Raw genomic sequence first — 18,549 nt, 5'->3', positions numbered from 1 at the left:
CAGGTGCAGGCCTGTCCTCCTTCTGCCTCAGTGCTGATCAGCTTTGGCTCCTGGAGTGTATTTGACATTGGTCTTGACATCTTGCCTTGATTCTTCTATACCTTCAGGGTACCGCCCAATCAGCTTTCTTCAGCTATGAATGAACTGGGGTGTCTTCTGTGCTAGTTCTGCTGCATCAGACACACCCATATCCCTCTTCACCATGGGCCAAGCCTCAGCCTTCTGTATTCTTTGAATATTGTAGAATAATACTACAGGGCTGGCATTCACAACTAGATGTGGCATTCCTACGCGATGTTTACTGTTGTTAGTATTTTGAGCATCTTCTAGGAGACAAGCCTGTAATAAGACAAACTTGGACCAGGCAACTGAGCTATGTGCTCTGTATGTATTGTCTCATTGAAGCCTTATTACACACTCATATACCAGGTCCCATTAGCATCTTCATTTAAAGATGTGAAAATTGAGATTTTGTAAAGTTAAGAACCTTTCTCCAAGTCCCACAGCTAGTGAGCAAGAGGTGAAGCCAGAACTGCTATCCCAAGCCAAGGCTTACAGCCGTTCTATCACATGGCTTTTCATTCCACTTCTTCCCCTCGTCATCGCAGATTCACCCCATGAAGCAGCTGCTTTGGCAGCCCCTTCTCAGGATGTATTGTGACTGACTGCCTTGTCTGCATTTCTCACAGTGGTAGCTCCCTGAGGGAAGAGACTACGTTTCATTCATTCCTGTACCCCAGTGCTTAGCCACATGCCTGGCACAGTGTAAGTATTGCAAAAAAAGTTTGTTGACAGAATTGTACTGTTTTTTTTGTTTTCTTCCTACTTTCTGTTCTACATTGCTGAAGTCTCGGTGTTCCCTCTACCCCAACTCATCTGAGCTATGACAGCCCTACAAGCCATTTTAGCAGCTACTTTTGGGTTCAAGATGATGTGTGGGTGTGGGTGACTATGCACCAACATGTGCGTGTGTCTACCTGTGTGGTATCAACATGCCCAGATCAAAGGCAGTTAGCCAACACGTTCTTCACATTTCCTTTAATCTGGAAACCTACAGCTTTTCTTTGTCTTTATGACACAGACATTTTTGAATAATATAGTCTATTAAAGCTGGAGAATGCTCCTCATTTGGGGTTTGTCTGATGTTTCCTCATGATTGGATTCAGAATCTGAGTTCCCAGCCAGGGAGATGTTCTTCCCTGGTCAGGCCATCACATCTGGAAGCACATCATGTCCATTCACCCATCTGAAGTTAATTTTGGTCACCCAAGAGCTTGTCCTATTTCTTCCCTGTATAGCTAACATTCTTTTTACTCTTGTAACTAATAAACAATCTGGGAAGAGACATTTTAACATCACGCAAGCATCCTGTTATTCGTCAAAATTTCCTCCTGGATCCACTGATGGTTCCTGCCTATACCTATCTCTAATATAATGATTACAAAATAATGATTGTGCAATTAAATGCAAAATACAACCCCAGATGTGATCCTATATTGGAAAAATGTCACAAAGGACAGGGAATAAACACTAAAAATCCTATTCAAAGCAATGGAAAACTCTTGCTTTCATTTAGCAGCCAACACTGAATCAATTAGCATGCATCAAGAAATTTCTTCTGCATCAAGTGATGTCCAAGGTTGAGTCCCATAGAGGACCCCATGACTTTATGTGAAACTTCTGGCACCAAGAAGAAATCTATGCAGAAACTGCCAAGTAAACTGTACTATTTTTAAATGGAAGACTCCAGTGCTGTTTGCATATTTAGTTTTCTTTATTGGCATACAATACAGAAATCATGATATGATCTCAAAAGGGTCTTCAGTATGAGATGAAATGATGGAGGTACCCAGTGCAGACAATGCATTGTTCAGTCCCCATGCATGATTGCTGCATACTCTTTCTGGTGTTCAACCAGCTTCAGGAATACTCGATATTTCTTGTCATAAAACCTGCAGGAGAAAAAATAAAGGGTTGAAAGACTTGAAAGAGTTGAAAAAATAAAGAGTTGAAAGAGTTGAAAGAGTTGAAATACTCAAGACAAGTATTGCATGGCTTCCCCATACATGTGGAAGAATGGAAAGGTACCCCTCATATTTAGACTGAAGCCTCCCACTTAGCATGCTTAGGCAGCAGACTAGTCAGTGTTCTACTTACTGTCTATAACTTACATGAAGTGTTATTGCCCCCATTGTCAAAATCAGGACATGGGCTTGCTCAGAATGACCTACACAGAGCAGAATAGCTACAGCCTGGAAAAGCTGCAGTTTTAAATTTGTCTTCAAAGCCTTCCCAACTGAAAGGCATGGATTTAACACCAACCATTTCCCACCCCATTTTCAATAAATATTTCCTGTATGACTAGTCCCAGGTTTGATGACTGGTGTAAAACCAAAGCCTGACCATGGAAAAGACATTTTAACCACTTTTCTGGAGTCCCATTCTTAGATTTCTTGCAAACTGCTTTATCTGCAGTAAGATCCTACAGGAATTGACTAATGACTTTCCTGAAGCTGTGCCCTGCCTTCTAGGCGTTTTGTGGACGACCTCACCTCCACCAGTCCTCTCCATCTGACTTGTCAGGTGAGACCTGTTGAACCTGGTATTGGTCATGGGTCAAAGGGCAGAGCCGCCAGAGCTGCTTATGCATCACAATCTTGAAGGGGCTCACAAACAACCTGGACAAAGGACATGGCAGGCTTGCAGCTTTCCCCTAGCTCTGCTGGGTTGAGGGAGAGGGCTTGCGAAGAAGGGTTAATGAGGCTAGTTTAGCCTGTCTTAGCAGATTCCAGGATGCTCTGAAAAGCAATCCTCCTGAAGGAGCTTTCATACAGGTTTGTGGGCAGGGAAGGGAGGTTGAAAGAGTGATCTTTCTGTGTGCACACAGAGCCTCTCACCCAGAGCTATGGCCATAGGGGTCAGCCTCTCAACAGCTTACTGTAGGTACTCTGGTTACTTAGGATTTATTACGGGGTCAGACACAAGGCTGAGAGGTAGACTCTGAAGCCTGACTCTGAAGACTAGCCGGGCCCTAGACAAGCTGTGTTACCTTGGACATGGACTTAATCAATCTGTGTGTGAATTTCCTCATCTGTAAATGAAGACAACTGCCAGATGTTCCTGATGAAAGCTGTTATATGAACTAAACATACGTGCAAGGTGCTTGGAACTGTGCTCAACTATAAGTACCTCTTATGTAACAAATAATACACAACAAAGGTGTTCAAAAATTTTATGAAACATTTTTTAATCTGATATAAAAAATTTGAAATCTGCACATAAGAAGGCTTTTCAGAATTTTGTGGAAATACATACTAACGAGAAAGCTATGTGCTGATTTCCACATTTTCTGACACTAAAATGAGCATCTTTTCATTCCATTTTCAACAAGCCTTCTGAATTCCCTTCATACTAGGTACTGCTAAATCCCACTCTATATGCCTGTACATTTATTACTCATAGAATCATTTTAGGGTTGACTGTCTCCTTCTAATGTTAACTCTAAGACACAATATAATGCTAACGAATCCTTTCACTCTGTACCATCAACTTCCTGATATGGAATCTGAAACCTTCCAGGAAGGATCAAGACTGCTTCCCACGCACTTCAACAATTCCAACTTTAACATTGACCGCTTTGCTGCAGCCGTGTTCACTGCTGACCATACCTGTTCTGTAAGTGAAATCACAAGGGCATCTTTCTGTCTCTGTAGTTATCTTATTCATTTCAGATGGCATCCTCAGGGTTATCCGTGTTGTTGGAATTTCCTTCCTTTGCTTTTTCTTTAAAGATTTATTTATTTTTATTGGAAAGTCAGATATACAGAGAGGAGGAAAGACAGAGAAGATCTTCCATCTGCTAGCTCACTACCCAAGCAGCCCCAGTGGTCAGAGCTGTGCCAATCCGAGGCCAGGAGCCAGGAGCCAGGAGCCTCTTACAGGTCTTCCATGAATGTGCAGGGGTCCCAAGGCTTTGGGCTGTCCTCAACTGCTTTCCCAGGCCACAAGTAGGGAGCTGGATGGGAAGTAAGGCTGCAAGACTAAAACCAGCACCCATATGGGATCCTGGTGTGTGCAAGGCCAGGTCTTTAGCCACTAGGCTACCACATCAGGCCCAATTTCCTTCCTTTGTAAGGCTAGATAATATTCTATCATATGCATTTTATTATTATTTACTTATATTCGCATCCATTCATAGCTATTAGACTGTTCTTACGGTTTTATTTTTGTGAGTCATGCCATTCTGAACATGGGATACAAATCTTTTTTTCAATGAGCTTCTTTCTCTTGGGGCCGGGAGGCTGCACCCAGGGTCATATGTTCATTCTGTCCTTAGTGTTTTGAGGAATTGCCACACTGTCCCATATAGCCTCTATATCATTTCACATGTTTAACCACAGTGCCCAGGGGTTCCAGTTTCTCACAGCCATGCCAACACATGTGACTGTGTTGCAGCTGTCCTAATTCATATGAGATGTTAGCTGGTGTTGCTGATTTTAATTTCTCTCACAATTCATGATATCAAGTATATTCTCAAGTGCTTCTTGGCCACTTGTATGTTCTTTCTGCAGAATCACCAGCTGAAGTTCTTGGCGAGTTTTGAATTGTTTGTTTTGCTGTTGCTGTTGAGATTTAAGAATTCTCTACATATTCTGATTAATCCTTTGCCAGACTGATGATTTACACTTCCTTTTATAGTCTGCCACTTTACTTTATCACCAATGTTTCTAATGCATAAATGTTCCACAAAAGTGATGTTTCTAGAACCATCTATGAATCTGGTATAGATATAATGTCAAGGTTTGAGATCATCCTAAAAATTTGCTTATGGAACTACAGTCATGAGAGTAGGCTTTTCATGATCCTAACTGCTTTAAATCGGCCACATCACTTCTCTTCTAAGTTCTCTCCAACTCTGCATCCGCTTCTGTGTGGCACAGACCCAAGTAAATGTCTTGAACAGTTAATGATGGGATTCGAAGCAATGAGATGTGAGAAAATAACAGAAGGAAACTGGCTCGCTGTTTCTACTTGCAATGCCCTGGTCCACCTGCAGATGGGGATATCGCACTGTGTGTCTCATTCTTCCCAAAGCACAGCTGCCAGCTGCCAGCTGCCAGCCAGAAGCCAAGAATGTTTTCCAAAAAGAACACATGGAGTTTACTGAAAGAACTTCAAAACAACCTTCCCTCAAAAGTCTATGGAGGGAGAGGGAAGCCATAGAGAAGTATCATCTGTTTCTTATTTAAAAAAAAGAAGAAGAAGAGGGACTCATCAGTGTCCCTCAGGAAACAGAGCAAGGTGGCAGCCTGGGGCTTCTAGTGTGCATGGAAACTCTGGGCTCTCCATGCTCCTAAGCTGAGCTCCCTCGGGCAAGGACCCATTCCTCTGACCTCTGATTTTAAAGAGGGCTCCACTCAGAAGGTCCACAGCCTGAGTGCATTTGGAAACAAAGAAAAAACACATTGTAAAAATTAAAAGAAAAATGGAAAGGAGGGAGGAGTGTGGGTGGGTGTTAGGGTAGGGTGGGGGGTATCAAGATGCTCTTAAAGCTCTATATATGAAACACATGAAATTTGTTCCCTTTATACAAACTTTAAAATCTAAAAAGACATCAGAAACAACAACAAAAGAAAATGCAAATAAATTGCATGACATTTTTTTCCGGAGAATTTCCAACTGTGTTAAAAACCAGTGATGTTCCAAGGTCTTAGCACCTTTGCCTGTCCAATGTGAAGTAAAACTTCTTTTTATGTCCTAAAACCTCAAGTATGATTGTGCTTCAAAAAGTGAGTAGAAATATGTATTGTGAAAAACCTGTACATAGATTTTTTTTTAAAATGAACCAAAATAAACTAATCTAATTTCATTCTTCCATGGGCTTTCTGCAGTACTCTGGTACTTTTCTAAAAATTTTAAATCATTTACTTCATCTTAAAAGTCACTACAAATGACTTCATAGGGGCAACTTCTACTCTTCCCCACTTCCTCACTTTTAAACTACATTATATTTAAAAACCTTCAAAGTGGTCTACTTCTACCCTTAGCCATTTAAATTGGTTCTTCAAAAAACATCCTTCTAACACCTGTATGTGACCTGTATTTAAGCAAGTCTCACCACTACTTCAGATTCACTATCTGTCTAGGCTGGAGGAGAAGGTTTGAGCCTCTTGAGTGTGGAATCCAAACCCTTGAGGAGCTGACCTCATCCTTCCTGGCAACCCTACCCCATACCACTTCCTGCCCTTCTCCATCTCATACTCTGTGCTTCAAAACCATGAGCTGTTAGTATTTAACTCAATATACCATGCTATTCTCACTTTTAGTTCTTACCTACCTTGGTCTGCCTAGCACTTTACTTTAAAACATTCATAGTCATCTAGCAGGCTGGGGTTTGGCCCAAGGCCCCATCAGAGCATCTGGGGTTGATGGTCACCTCAGGACCCTAACTCTAGTTTCCTGCTAATGCAGATCCTGGGGGGATGCTGTGGTGATGGCTCAAGTAATGGGGCTCCTGCCTCCCACTCTGTGAAACTGGATTGAGTTCCCATCTCCGAGCCTTGACTCTCAGCTGGCACTGCATTGAGCCTCGAGGGACTGAACAAGCAGTTGGGGTCTTTGTCTCTCTGTGTGTTTCTCCTTCCATCCATTGTTCGCTCTGCTTATCAAATAAATAATGTCTTAAAGTCCATTAGACTTTTCCTGCATTCAAAAAGTCTTCCCTTACCTTACATTGTCATGTTTCTTTCTTTTCTGAGCTATTCTCTCACCTGATAATATTTCTAGTTTAGAATATATCTTGTTCTGAAATGATTGATATGGATAAAAGAGACTATCATATTCTCCTCTAAATCCTACCTTGTGCGCAGCATAATTCCTTGAATATAGCAGAGGCTCAATAATATTTGGTTCAACTGGGATTAAATCATTGACCAAATTCCTTTTGTGGCTTTCAATGCCAAATGAGGCCAAAGGTGAAAGAAGGGACAGAGGTTACCCAGTCCTTTGGAAGGAGACATGAAAAATCCCATTTTAGAATGGAGAAGAACAGATTTGCTGTCTGAGAGCCGGGGGTGAGGGGGAGATACCGATATGGGAATTCAGCTTGCATTTGACCTTTGGTACTTCTGATGGGGGTCTATCCCTGCACAATCTTTAGGTAACTGAAGTGACTTTAGCTCTCTCAAACCTAGTTTGCTCAAGTATTAAATGAAAGGACTGGAGGGATTCACTTATAAAATCTACTCCAGATTTGCAATTGCATGTGTTGTATGTTCTCATTCCTTTGTACAGTGCATATGAAAAAATAAACTTACTTTTTATCCTCATGTCTTGGAAGCACGACTTTTCCAACTTTGCTCATTCTGGCCATTGCCTCCTGTAACACAGAAAACATGCAGAGGACTGAGTTGGAAAGCTTAGGGCCACAGTGAGGTTCATCACAGGTAAGGATGCCCTAATTAGAATTGACTTCCCTTTAAGATAGTTGTTGGGCACACAATGTTTTTCAACTGTGACATGAAGAATAAAGCACACTGAATATTTAAAGTCACACACATGACCTCAAATCCTAGGCTAATAAAGGCCTCTGTGATGATATTCCAGGGAATAAAGAACCCAAACGCCTGAGCAATGTAATGGACTCTAGGGACTCTGATTGTGTGAGGAGCCATTTCCCCTCTGCACAATCAGCTAATGAATACACTGTCTAACTAGAGACTGACTAGATAGAGCCAACTTTACACTTGTAATCGAAGATAGAATATTTGAGACTTCTTCAATTTGTCTTCAGCTCTTTTACCAGCAATCTCTGAGTTCTGAATAAAAATCAGAGACTCTTGCCTGCATCTAAATCACCTTCTGGATTGTGGCTTCGGGACATTCCAGTCTCTCTCTCTCTCTCTCTCTCTCTCTCTCTCTCTCTCTCTCTCTCTCTCTCACGCACACACACACACACACACACACACATGATATATTGCAGCATCTGGGTAGATGCACCACACCGTATATGACAACATCAGCCACAGTTAGCAGTGGTCGTTATTATATCCACAGAAGTGTAAAATTTCTTTGGGCAGTCCTCCAAAGTGGCCAAAGACAGGGAAAAGTTAAGGGCAATGAAGTAAACCCAAACTTTGGCACCCACAAGACCTGACTACAGGGAAACTGTAAGCAACAGCACAAAAGCTCCATCAAATAAGCCCTAGCTTGCAAACATGTGTTGAACTTTAAAGAGGTGGTTATTCTAGGGTTTTCTGTGTACAGCTTCCAATTCCACCACACTTTTATGAATTACTCACCATGTCCCACACAGTGTACTAGAAATACTGATTTGCATAAGACATGCTTGTTGCTTTAGTGAAACTCACATACTAGAAAGGGAGGAAAAACATAGAAAGATGACTAATACACAGAAGGTTAGAGCAACTTGAGCATCTTCAAAACATATCCCAGGGCCCAGCGAGGTGGCCTAACGGCTAAAATCCTCGCCTTGAACGTGCCGGGATCCCATATGGGTGCCAGTTCTAATCCCGTCAGCTCCACTTCCCATCCAGCTCCCTGCTTGTGGCCTGGGAAAGCAGTCGAGGATGGCTCAAAGCTTTGGGACCCTGCACCCACGTGGGAGACCTGGAAGCTCCTGGCTCCCGGCCTTGGATAGGTGCAGTACCAGCTGTTGCGGTCACTTGGGAAGTAAACCATCGGACGGAAGATCTTCCTCTCTGTCTCTCGTCCTCTCTGTATATCTGATTTTGTAATAAAATAAATAAATCTTTAAAAAAAATCCCAGTGTCCTTCCAGCCACTTTATTGTGACTAACTGGTAGACTTTTAGATCACTGATGACTACTGGCATGCCAAAGGCTGGTTTATACTGTTCATTTCCTGCCTTTTTCTGCTTCCCTCAGTCGGAATCCAGGCCACAAAAGGAACAGGGCTTTGTTTACAACCAAGTCTCAGCATCTAGAATATTCCAGAACCTTCAAGTCTCTTTTGTGTGCTGAGCATAATACTCAACATGTATAGTTTTCTCATCATAGATTGGAACTGACATTTACCAAGGTCAAAATAGAATGAGATACCTAAGTGTGATAAGATACCTAAGTGTGGATACACTTCTTTTCAGTAGTTACTGCTAGGTTGAGAAACCTGGTAACTTTTAAATTTACTGTCATATATACAAATTTCCAATCTTGTCAGGACTAATTCTTCTCCTTGGAAAGCATGAACATTCTCAATGAAAGATCTATTTTCTCAGTCCTCCACAGAAGAGAAAGTACTGATTGGGAGACCAGATATGCTTAGAGTCACCAGAACATTGACAGCAGGAGGAAACAGCAGGCTGATGATGTAGGAAGGACATTTGGAATCCTGTTGGCTGGGAAGCCAGAGAGAAAAGGCCAAAATTAACAGGGACTGTGTGGAGAGGCCTTTACTGCCGAGGTGAACTGGCAACACAGCTTTGTGGATGGCTTCTGCTTCATGCAGGGATATCTGAAGGGCTTTGCTTACACTAGCATGCACCAGAACATTTCCTTTCACGTGCTACCTTCTTTTGCTTAGAGAGAGAGAGAGAGAGAGAGAGAGAGAGAGAGAGAGAGAGAGGAAGAGAGAGAGAAGAAGACAGAAGGTATATCACCTACCTATTGGGTCATCCCTCAAATGCTTACATTAGCTATCTGGCCCAGAACTCATTCTGGATCTCCCAGTGTGGGTGGCAGGGACCCAGATACTATCACGTCTCCTACAATGCACATTAGCAGGAAGCTGGAATAGGAACAGAGCTGGAGCTCAAAACCAGGCACTGAGACCCGGGCTGACAACTACTGTACCATATGCACATTCCTGCACACCAAATGCCAATTCCCTTAAAGCAAGTTTGTTTTCCTAGAAGGCTCTCAGCAACTGCCACGGTCAGCTTTGCTCCCCATCCTCATTTTGCCCTTGCTTGGTCCATGACTTATGCTTCCAGAGGGGACTATATCTCTGGCCATCCACTCTGAATCTTGCAAATGCCTAGGGGAGTGCCCTGCCTTGTTGGGCTGAGACAGCCAGTGTTTCAGGATTATTGCCTTTTGGGTAGGAGCCAGGCAACTTGAATTAAGGAAGGGCCTCCAGAAACGTTATTTTCTTCTCTGTAACAGATGTGTGGACAAATGGCAAACACCAGGGAATTCTTTCCTTTCTTCTCATTACCTTTGTTTGTTTCAAAAATAAATTACCGAGAAACAAGCACCAGCAATAGAGGGTTCGAAGGTTTAAACAGAGGTTATTTAGCTTCTTAAAAATTACTCACTTGATAGTTAAACTTGGGCCAGAGATTTATCAACTTCCTGGGAAGGCTATTGCTGAAGATATTTCTGCTTCCACCCTCCCAATGCCACCCACACCCCAGACAGAGGTTTTTGCTCACACAGCTACCTGGGCTTCCCTCCATCACAGCATTTATGACATGGCACCGTCATTTTGTGTTAACACATCAATCTCTTCAATTTGAATGTGAGCCCCTTAAGGCAAAAATTGTTGTGATTATTTTTGGTGCCAAACTCAGCATCTGGCAGGTTGTTTGCACTCCGGGAATGTCTACTGAATGGGCAGACTTAAGGATGAGGCACATGACGGAACGTGAAAATGGACATTTCGACTGAGATCTAAAGATGAAAGATAAAAGATACTGAAGCGAACTGGAAATAGACCACCCTGGAAAATTTGTAAAAAGGGTGATGGAAAACACATTAATCAACATCTAAACCTTTCAGCTACATGGAAGGTCAGACAAAGAGATAGATTTTTCGTTTATTGCATATCAGGACTTCTTCCAGGAGAGGTGTGAGGGGAGCTCTCCCTAACACAACTCAACAGAGGGTAGAGCTTCTCTGAGAACAGCAGAGAGGTGCAGAGATGGTGGCACCCAGTGGTGTGACTCCTGTCTGGAGGAGGAGCAGGCATCTGTAGTGGCACTGAGATCAGCCAGCATTGCCCAAGCGTTATACTCCCATGTTTCCCATGAGTCCTAGATGACCCACAGATGATAGGGCTGTGCTGGGTTGTCTTAGATCCTGTGTGATACGGGGACATAAAGAACCTGAAGGAGAACTACTGGATTTCTAAGAAAATAAGAGAAGAGGAAGTAAGCAGCTAGAGGACAGACACACCAGCAAGGACAAGGTTATTGAGGTCTCAAAAACACCCTCTCTGATAGACCCTGTGAAACCAAGAGCTAAGTGTCACCAGTAATCAGTCTAGGAGACCAGAAAGCCCACCATATACTCTGGCCAGGGAAGAGATTTCCTTCTGACCACGACAGCACTTCATAGGAATGAGAAGAGAACTAGGATGCTGGAGGGGAAGGGAAGCTTCCTAGTTCTGGCTGTCTTTTCTCATCTGCAGATGCTGGGAACCTGGGAAATATTTTATCTGATAGATGCTTTGATATTTGAAGTTCTTGATTTTGTCCATGTCTCACAAATGAAAGAAGACCAAAACACAAACAAAACAAAACAAAAATAAAAACAAAAAACCAAAAAACCCTGTACTATCTAACCAAGTCACTCTGTTAAATAAAGGAACTACCAGGATGTTTAACCAGTGCAGGCAAAATGAACTCCATTGCTGAAAATGGGTGCAAATAAAAAAAAATGAAGACTTTTAAAAAAAGTTCTTGCTCACAAATCGTGTTAGTGTTGTATGATTTAATATTTTACCCAAATGTTCATTTTTTTTCTGATTTGAAAGACACACACACACAGAAAGAGAGAGAGAGAGGGAGAGAGAGAGAGATGGGGTGTGGGGATAGAGTGTTCCTGTGTACTGCTCACTCATTAAATGCCTAAAATACTAGGTTGGGTCAGGCCAAAGTCTGAACAAGAAATTCAATCGAGGATGTGCCTAGTGGGAAGGTAGAATTGGGAGCAAAGCTGCTCCTCAAACCCAGGATGCAGAAATCTCAAGGGTAATTTTAACCATACATAGAACACCTACTTATATATAACTTCTTAAACACAACTTATATGTGCATTATATATATTGGATGGGAATTTATTAAATGTTTATAGGTTTTTGTTTTTTCTTGGCTTGATTTTTGTGTTTTCCAAGCTTTCTATAGATATACACACACAGACATACACATACATACATATATACACATATATGTTTAATAATTATAAAGAAAATACAAATACACTGTATTATAGGTTTTAAGAGGAGTGTTGTTTCTTGGGTATTGTATAGGACTCTGCTTATTCTCTTTGTCCTGGAAAGCAGGGCTGGTTACAGCTAGCGGCTTCAACGTGGAGAAGGCCCAGAGACACAATGCATGCTTCACAAACAACACTGCAGCACTTCTCAATTTCTCCAAGTAATTAACATAAAACTGAAACCTCATGAAACCACTAGCTGCAGAAAATCTGGAAATTACCACAGCATAACAATATTAATTTATTATGGAAATGCTGACTTGGGCTAAATATAGTTACCCCCACAATGTATTTCTGTTCAAAAGGGCTTTTTTGAAGTTGGCTTCCAAATCCATACTCTTTGTCAGCAGGCAGGAGCTGGGCAATCTTCATTTGCAGCACGCTACCCTCTTTGAGAGTCTAGACAGCACAATGAATACAGTGACTTTTCTTTTTTGCTCACACAATGGGAGCTTTTTAAAAACAAAATATTTTGTAAAATAGCATTTTAATCACTTCTTTTATTTCGCTTTATAAGGCAGAGCTATAAATAAACCATGAAAGTTCACATTTGATTGTCACTTCTGAAAGCCAAGTGGAAGGTTTCTGGAGGGAAAAATAGGGGCCCTGTACCATGGCCATGAAAGGCCACATTCATGAGTTGTGACCCTGCCTTGGCATGTCAAGGGCGAGATAGCAGTCAGCGCACACTGCTCACCACCTCTCTTGAGGCAGCATTGGCAATCATCAGGCCTCTGTGTGGGCAGAGGAAACACCCACTTCTCGTGTGTTTGGGCCTGGCCTGAGAGCCAACAGAGTTGTGGGCTCTGCTGGGTAACTACCAGGAAAACTGGGCCCAAGGAAGAAGGGGCTCCTGAGGACCCTTGGAGAAGTGTGAATCCCGTGGGTGGAAGAGTGATGCTGACAACCTTGGGAGCAGGGGATCTGATATTTTCATGTCTACCATGGGCAACTGATGGCTTCAAGTCTTTGGGGGGAAGAAGGCCAGGTGACCCCGCCATTGTCACCAAAGGCAGGGCAACCTTGGCAGTGTCTGAGATCCCCATCTAAATGGCAGAGTAACTTGAGACCTAGTGTGGAGGGGATGGCTCTATTCACCCCCAGGAGGCAAAAACCTCCCCACTGCAGGCTGAACATTGTCCTGGCACTTAACGTCTGCTGCACTGCTGAAGAGGAGAGCAATCTCTGATAACAGAGGCAATATAACCTCATTAAAGCCAGTGCTTCCTTAGCAGCATACAGACTTTCTAAGGAATGTTCAAGATGAGCCATGTGGGATATTTAAGAAAATACTAGATTGCCACCTCTATTATTTTAGGCTAAATAAACCCATAAAACCTTACCAGCATTTAATATGTGGCTTGGCAGGAGATCTGTGAGTGGGGCCACACAGCAGATAGTCATGATCGCCTAAGGGCTCTGGAGTGGAGACTGGGAGCTCTCTAACACCAATAGGATTAGCAGGATGGCCCTCACTGGTATGTGCTGTCCTTCCAGGATTTGCTACCTATCGTCACCTTCATGCTTAAGGTGAATGGATTTCTAGTTATTACTTACTTGATTTTGTTTAAAACTCACTCAACAAGTGGCTGAAAAAGACTCAGGTGTTAAGTTTCAAGTTATAGTGTCAATTTAGATGTAAGTTAATAAGATGGTGATACTTTTACCAACCAGCCTTTTAAATGGTAAAAATTGTGAACACCTCCTGAAATGAGGCAAGAGAAACCAACAAGTCCAACTTGTTAGGAAGACTGATATATGGCTGTACAGCCACAGACAAAGTCATTTAGAGGCCATCAAAAGTTATGACACACACATTTAGTGTATTTTATATATTTCATAGTGTTAGTATGAAGCCATTGTGATAGACAAAGACATCTGGAATAATTTTATTTCTGTGATCTTTCATCTGTTTTGTAGCATAAGTAATCTCCAGAATATGTTTACACATTGCCATAATTTAATTCATGAAATGTATTTATTACATTAGGTTTCAATGTATTAGTTTGCATGCCCCAATTTTCTCAATTGATATATGAGTATACAATCGAAAACTTGCAATGTTCATTGGCTCAACAGCTGACTACCACTCCATTGCCATGTTCAGTGTTGAGCCAACATTTATTTGGTTCTGGGAATTGAGCTCCTCAAATTCATGTACATGTCCTATTCTTGAATTGAGAATGATTTAATAACTTGGGTGTTACTTGTCTCCACTTTGTGGATAAAGGGACTAACTAGAGTCGCTAGAAACAGCTTGTCCAAACTCATAGAACAGACAGGTAGGAAAGTCAGAATTTGAAGCCAGTTCTGATCCCAGGTCATTGTTGAACCCTGCACTCAGACCCAATTATACCATCCTCATGAAGTGGGAGTCTCCTGGACTTGAGTTCAAATCTCAGTTCTGCTACTTGTGAGCTGTGAGCATAGAGAGCCAGAAGGTATTGTGTCAGATGCACCAACACAGCATGCTGCACCTTTCTTCTGAGACACTTACACAGCAGCTCTGAAACACACCAGTCTGCCGTCTTGAGGAGCTCTGACTCATCTTACTGGAACAGCCAGTTCACATGCTAATGTGTGGGCTGAGGCACATGACCCTGACACAGAAAATACATCAATGTGATTTTCCTCCAACAAGCCTTGAAAAATGGTTAGTTGTTCTTTTACTTGTTTTCCTTCTTTTCTTCCTCTCTGACCTGCACCTGGTCATCTTTTGACCTGCACCTGGTATTCTATGCAACCCCTGTGCATTGGAGACTACAATGCCAACTGAGAAACAGGAAGGGAGAGAGAAAATAAAGAGTGGGAGAGTCTTCATCATTAACCCTGAAGCAGACTAGTTCCTTGTTGAGAATGTTAAGTACACTGCTGATGCATACACACACAGTTTTCTTAAACTACTGGTTGTATGGATGTACATATTTATCCAAATTCACCAAAAATGCACACTTAAGATCTGTTTTACTTTATGTACATCATATATCTTAATTAGATTATAAAAGGAAAAGAATAAACCATTAATAGGTCTTTGTCTTAGTATGTTTCTATTTTACTTAATCTTCAATTGTAAATATGCCTACTAAAAGGAAATAAAAAATTGGGTGCCCAATTCTCAAATTTACCTCTGAATAATATCTCCAGTTAGTCTCTCAATCATAAATGAGAGGAGGGGCAGAGACTGTGCTTTTGTAGGAAATGGAGATGACAGTAGAAAGACACAGAGATTTAGAGGTAAATGGACTATGGTTTCAGTCTGAACTGTGTGAAATAGCCTCAGTTTTCCAGCTGTAGAATGGAATATCTATTCCCAGTATGTTGTAGATTCCATTGTTAAGTCTTTCTGATCATTGCCTCCAAAATTGTCTGCTGATTTTCACTTTGGCCCCTCGCAGCAATCATGGTCATTGTGACTGAAATAAACACTCTCTGGGTGGTGGGTGTTTTATATAGCAACTAGGATGCTGTTTGGGGTGTCTGTACCTCACTTACGAGTGCTGGATTTAGTTCTGGTTCTGCTCTTGACTCCAGCGATTTGCTGATGTGCACTGTGGGAAGCAGCAAGTTTGGGTTGCAGTTTCTGGCTCCCTGTAACCCGCATGAGAGACCCCAGCTGAGTTTCTGCCCCTAGATTTGGCTTGGCCCAGCCCCACCAGTGTTGAGGAAGAGAATTACCAGATGGGAATAGGAGTCTCTCTCTCTCTGTATGTGTGTACATGTATAAACTAAAAAATATTTTAAAAGACTGTTTGAGTTTGGCATTGGGCTCTACTGATTTCTAACTCCATCATCATAGACAACTGCCTTGCTTTCTTTATGTATATTTCCCTATTGGAAAGTGGGTCATAATGGCAGTAACCTCTTCATAGAATTGTTATTTGGGTCTTTTGAGTGACTGCAGTGAGAGCACTTTGAACAGCAATACTCTATAGTCCTTACATGCCTGCATCCTACTAGCATGCAAGCTCTGTGTGGCCAGCAGCTCACGCACTGCACAAAGGGCATTGCCGGGCCAGAAGAGGCAGTGCATCAACACTTGTTGAATGAATTAATGAATGAGAGAAATAAGATTTCAACTTTTGGGGATGTGTTTACCTATATACTGCTGACATCAAGTGTCTGGGATGTTCTCTTTCACCGACTAATTCTTTATTCAAATACCAATACTAACATTAATTACCTGGAGTTACTGTCAGACTCAACAGATTTAAGGATTCAGTCCCACAGAACTGCTGCCAATTCAGATATCAGTTCCAAGTTCAAGGCTTGTTCTTCAAATTAATTGGTTCCCACAATCCCTCACTCCCAGGTTTGCTTGAATGGGCTCAGAGAGCTCAGGGAGGAAATTCATTATTATTAGTTTATGATGAAGAATATATGTCAGCAACAGCAGAATGGAAGAGGGACATAGTACAAGCTGTGGGGCAAGAGGTACGGTGAGCTTCCACACTCTCTCTAGGTTTACCATCTCAGAAGCCTACGTGTGTTCACTAGCTCAAAACATACATGAACTCCATCCTTTAAGAATTTTTAGGAAAACCCTATCACAGAACCAAAATTGATTAAATCATCAGAATGCTGGTAAAGCCAACCTCTAACTGTCCTCTACAGAAAGTTAAGAGAAGGAACTGAATGTTCCAGTCTTCTAATCATGCCTTGGTTCTTCTGTTGAACCAAAACTGATACTCAAGCTATATAAGTCTTCTTAGTCACTGGCCATTTCATTTGTATATGCAAAACCATTTATCACTCTGGAGAGCCCAAATTTTTTGGAGCCAGGAGCCATAGGTAAACTCCAAAGTATTATTTTTAATACATTGCAGTTTCTTTTCTCTTCCTTTAAAAATCTGCCCTGGAGTTCCACTGCTTTTGAATGAAAGTCAGATTTCACACAGTAGTCTGGCACTTCAACAAGGTACTTGGGCCAGCATCCCATCTTGCCTCATGACTGCTCCCTCTACTGGCCATGCTGAAAACACATTAGTCACCTTGAAATATGCCAAGCTTGTCCCCCTCTGGGGTTCTTTCACCTTTGTCAGGATTTCTCTGCTCTTGAGTCTCTGTTGGAAATTTTCAAATGATTTAGGACCTTTTCAAGTATACTCTCTAAAACCCGCTTTGGACCACACTTTCTAGAACAGTCAATGTTTTCTAAACATTAGACATTATGTCATCTCATTTTCTTGTCTTCAAAACCCTGCATGCTATGTAGCATCATCTAAAACCATATTGTTAATTCATTATTTCATGGTCCACCTCTCTCTCTCTCTTTCTCTTTGGCCCTTGTCTCTGCTCCTCCTTTTTGAACTTAAGCTACATGAAAACAGGATCTTTGGCTTATTCTTCACTGTTGCATCCCTAGCTTTGAGTAGGACACTCGATAAATGCTATGCTGAAAGCACCAATTAATTGAATGCATAGTTTATGCAAAAGACTGCCTGCTGATCAATATACATATTGATCAGTACATATAAATACCAATGCACACACATATATCACAGTAATATATATGTGTATATATAGATATATGTATATATGTGTATATATATGTATGTGTATATATATGTGTATATATACACATATATATACATATATACATATATATGTATACGTATACATATATACATGTATATACATATATATACACACAAACACACACACACACACATATATATATATATATATATATAGAGAGAGAGAGAGAGAGAGAGAGAATCTTACTTGATCCTGGTAAACATTTGAGTTCTTACCATCTAAACTTATAGTGAGGAAAGTGTCAGCAAGGCTCAGTGACTTGCCTTAGTCAGTAGTGGAAACATGTTTAAACACGTGCATAAGATCAGGAGCTTTCACTAAGGAACTCGAATGCACAGGCAGATCTCCAGCTTTAGCTCAGGACAATTTATCTTCCCTTAATGACTTTGGGGCCCCGTTATAACCCTGGAAGTTTGCATTCTCCACTGTCAAAGACAAATTCAATTACAGTCATTATATTGTGATTAAAAAGGCAGGAAGGTGAATTCATTGATGTAGAGAAAGACTGTTCATATTAACTTTTGGAACAAACCAAATCACTGCCAGCTGTATGACCCTGAGCAAGACCTTTTCCTCCCTGCAGCTCACTTTCCTTATCAGCACAGTGAGGGGGTTGGATCACATTATCTCTGGAGTCTTTGCCAGCTCTGTAATCTGTTGGTTCCATGCACATGTATTTCTTGATTAACTCACAGTTGATACATTATTCCTTACTTCCAGTGGTATTTTACTGGAGTTTTACTTGGCCCATTCTGACAATGAGCATACCCACCATGTTATCCTAGCAAGGAACAGTTCCCTTACAATATAATCCTAGTTTA

At 41.6% G+C, this 18,549-nt stretch overlaps 1 protein-coding gene across 5 annotated transcripts in view; it reads right to left on the bottom strand.

The window, feature by feature from the left end:
* Positions 1 to 1,753: 1,753 nt before the first annotated feature.
* FGGY (FGGY carbohydrate kinase domain containing) overlaps positions 1,754 to 18,549 on the bottom strand; it is a 447,653-nt gene continuing 430,857 nt past the window's right edge. For all 5 annotated transcript variants that reach the window (XM_058657176.1, XM_058657171.1, XM_058657190.1 and 2 more), the window contains 2 exons: positions 7,317 to 7,378; positions 1,754 to 1,952 (listed from right to left, as the gene is read on the bottom strand). In XM_058657176.1, coding sequence (XP_058513159.1) covers positions 1,871 to 1,952; positions 7,317 to 7,378 — 144 coding nt within the window. In that variant the 3' untranslated portion in view covers positions 1,754 to 1,870. The remainder of the gene's footprint in view (positions 1,953 to 7,316; positions 7,379 to 18,549) is intronic.

The sequence above is a fragment of the Ochotona princeps genome, chromosome 2 (genome assembly GCF_030435755.1).
Source record: "Ochotona princeps isolate mOchPri1 chromosome 2, mOchPri1.hap1, whole genome shotgun sequence".
In the NCBI taxonomy this organism is placed as follows: Eukaryota; Metazoa; Chordata; class Mammalia; order Lagomorpha; family Ochotonidae; genus Ochotona; species Ochotona princeps.
This window is presented reverse-complemented; position numbering and strand designations above follow the sequence as displayed.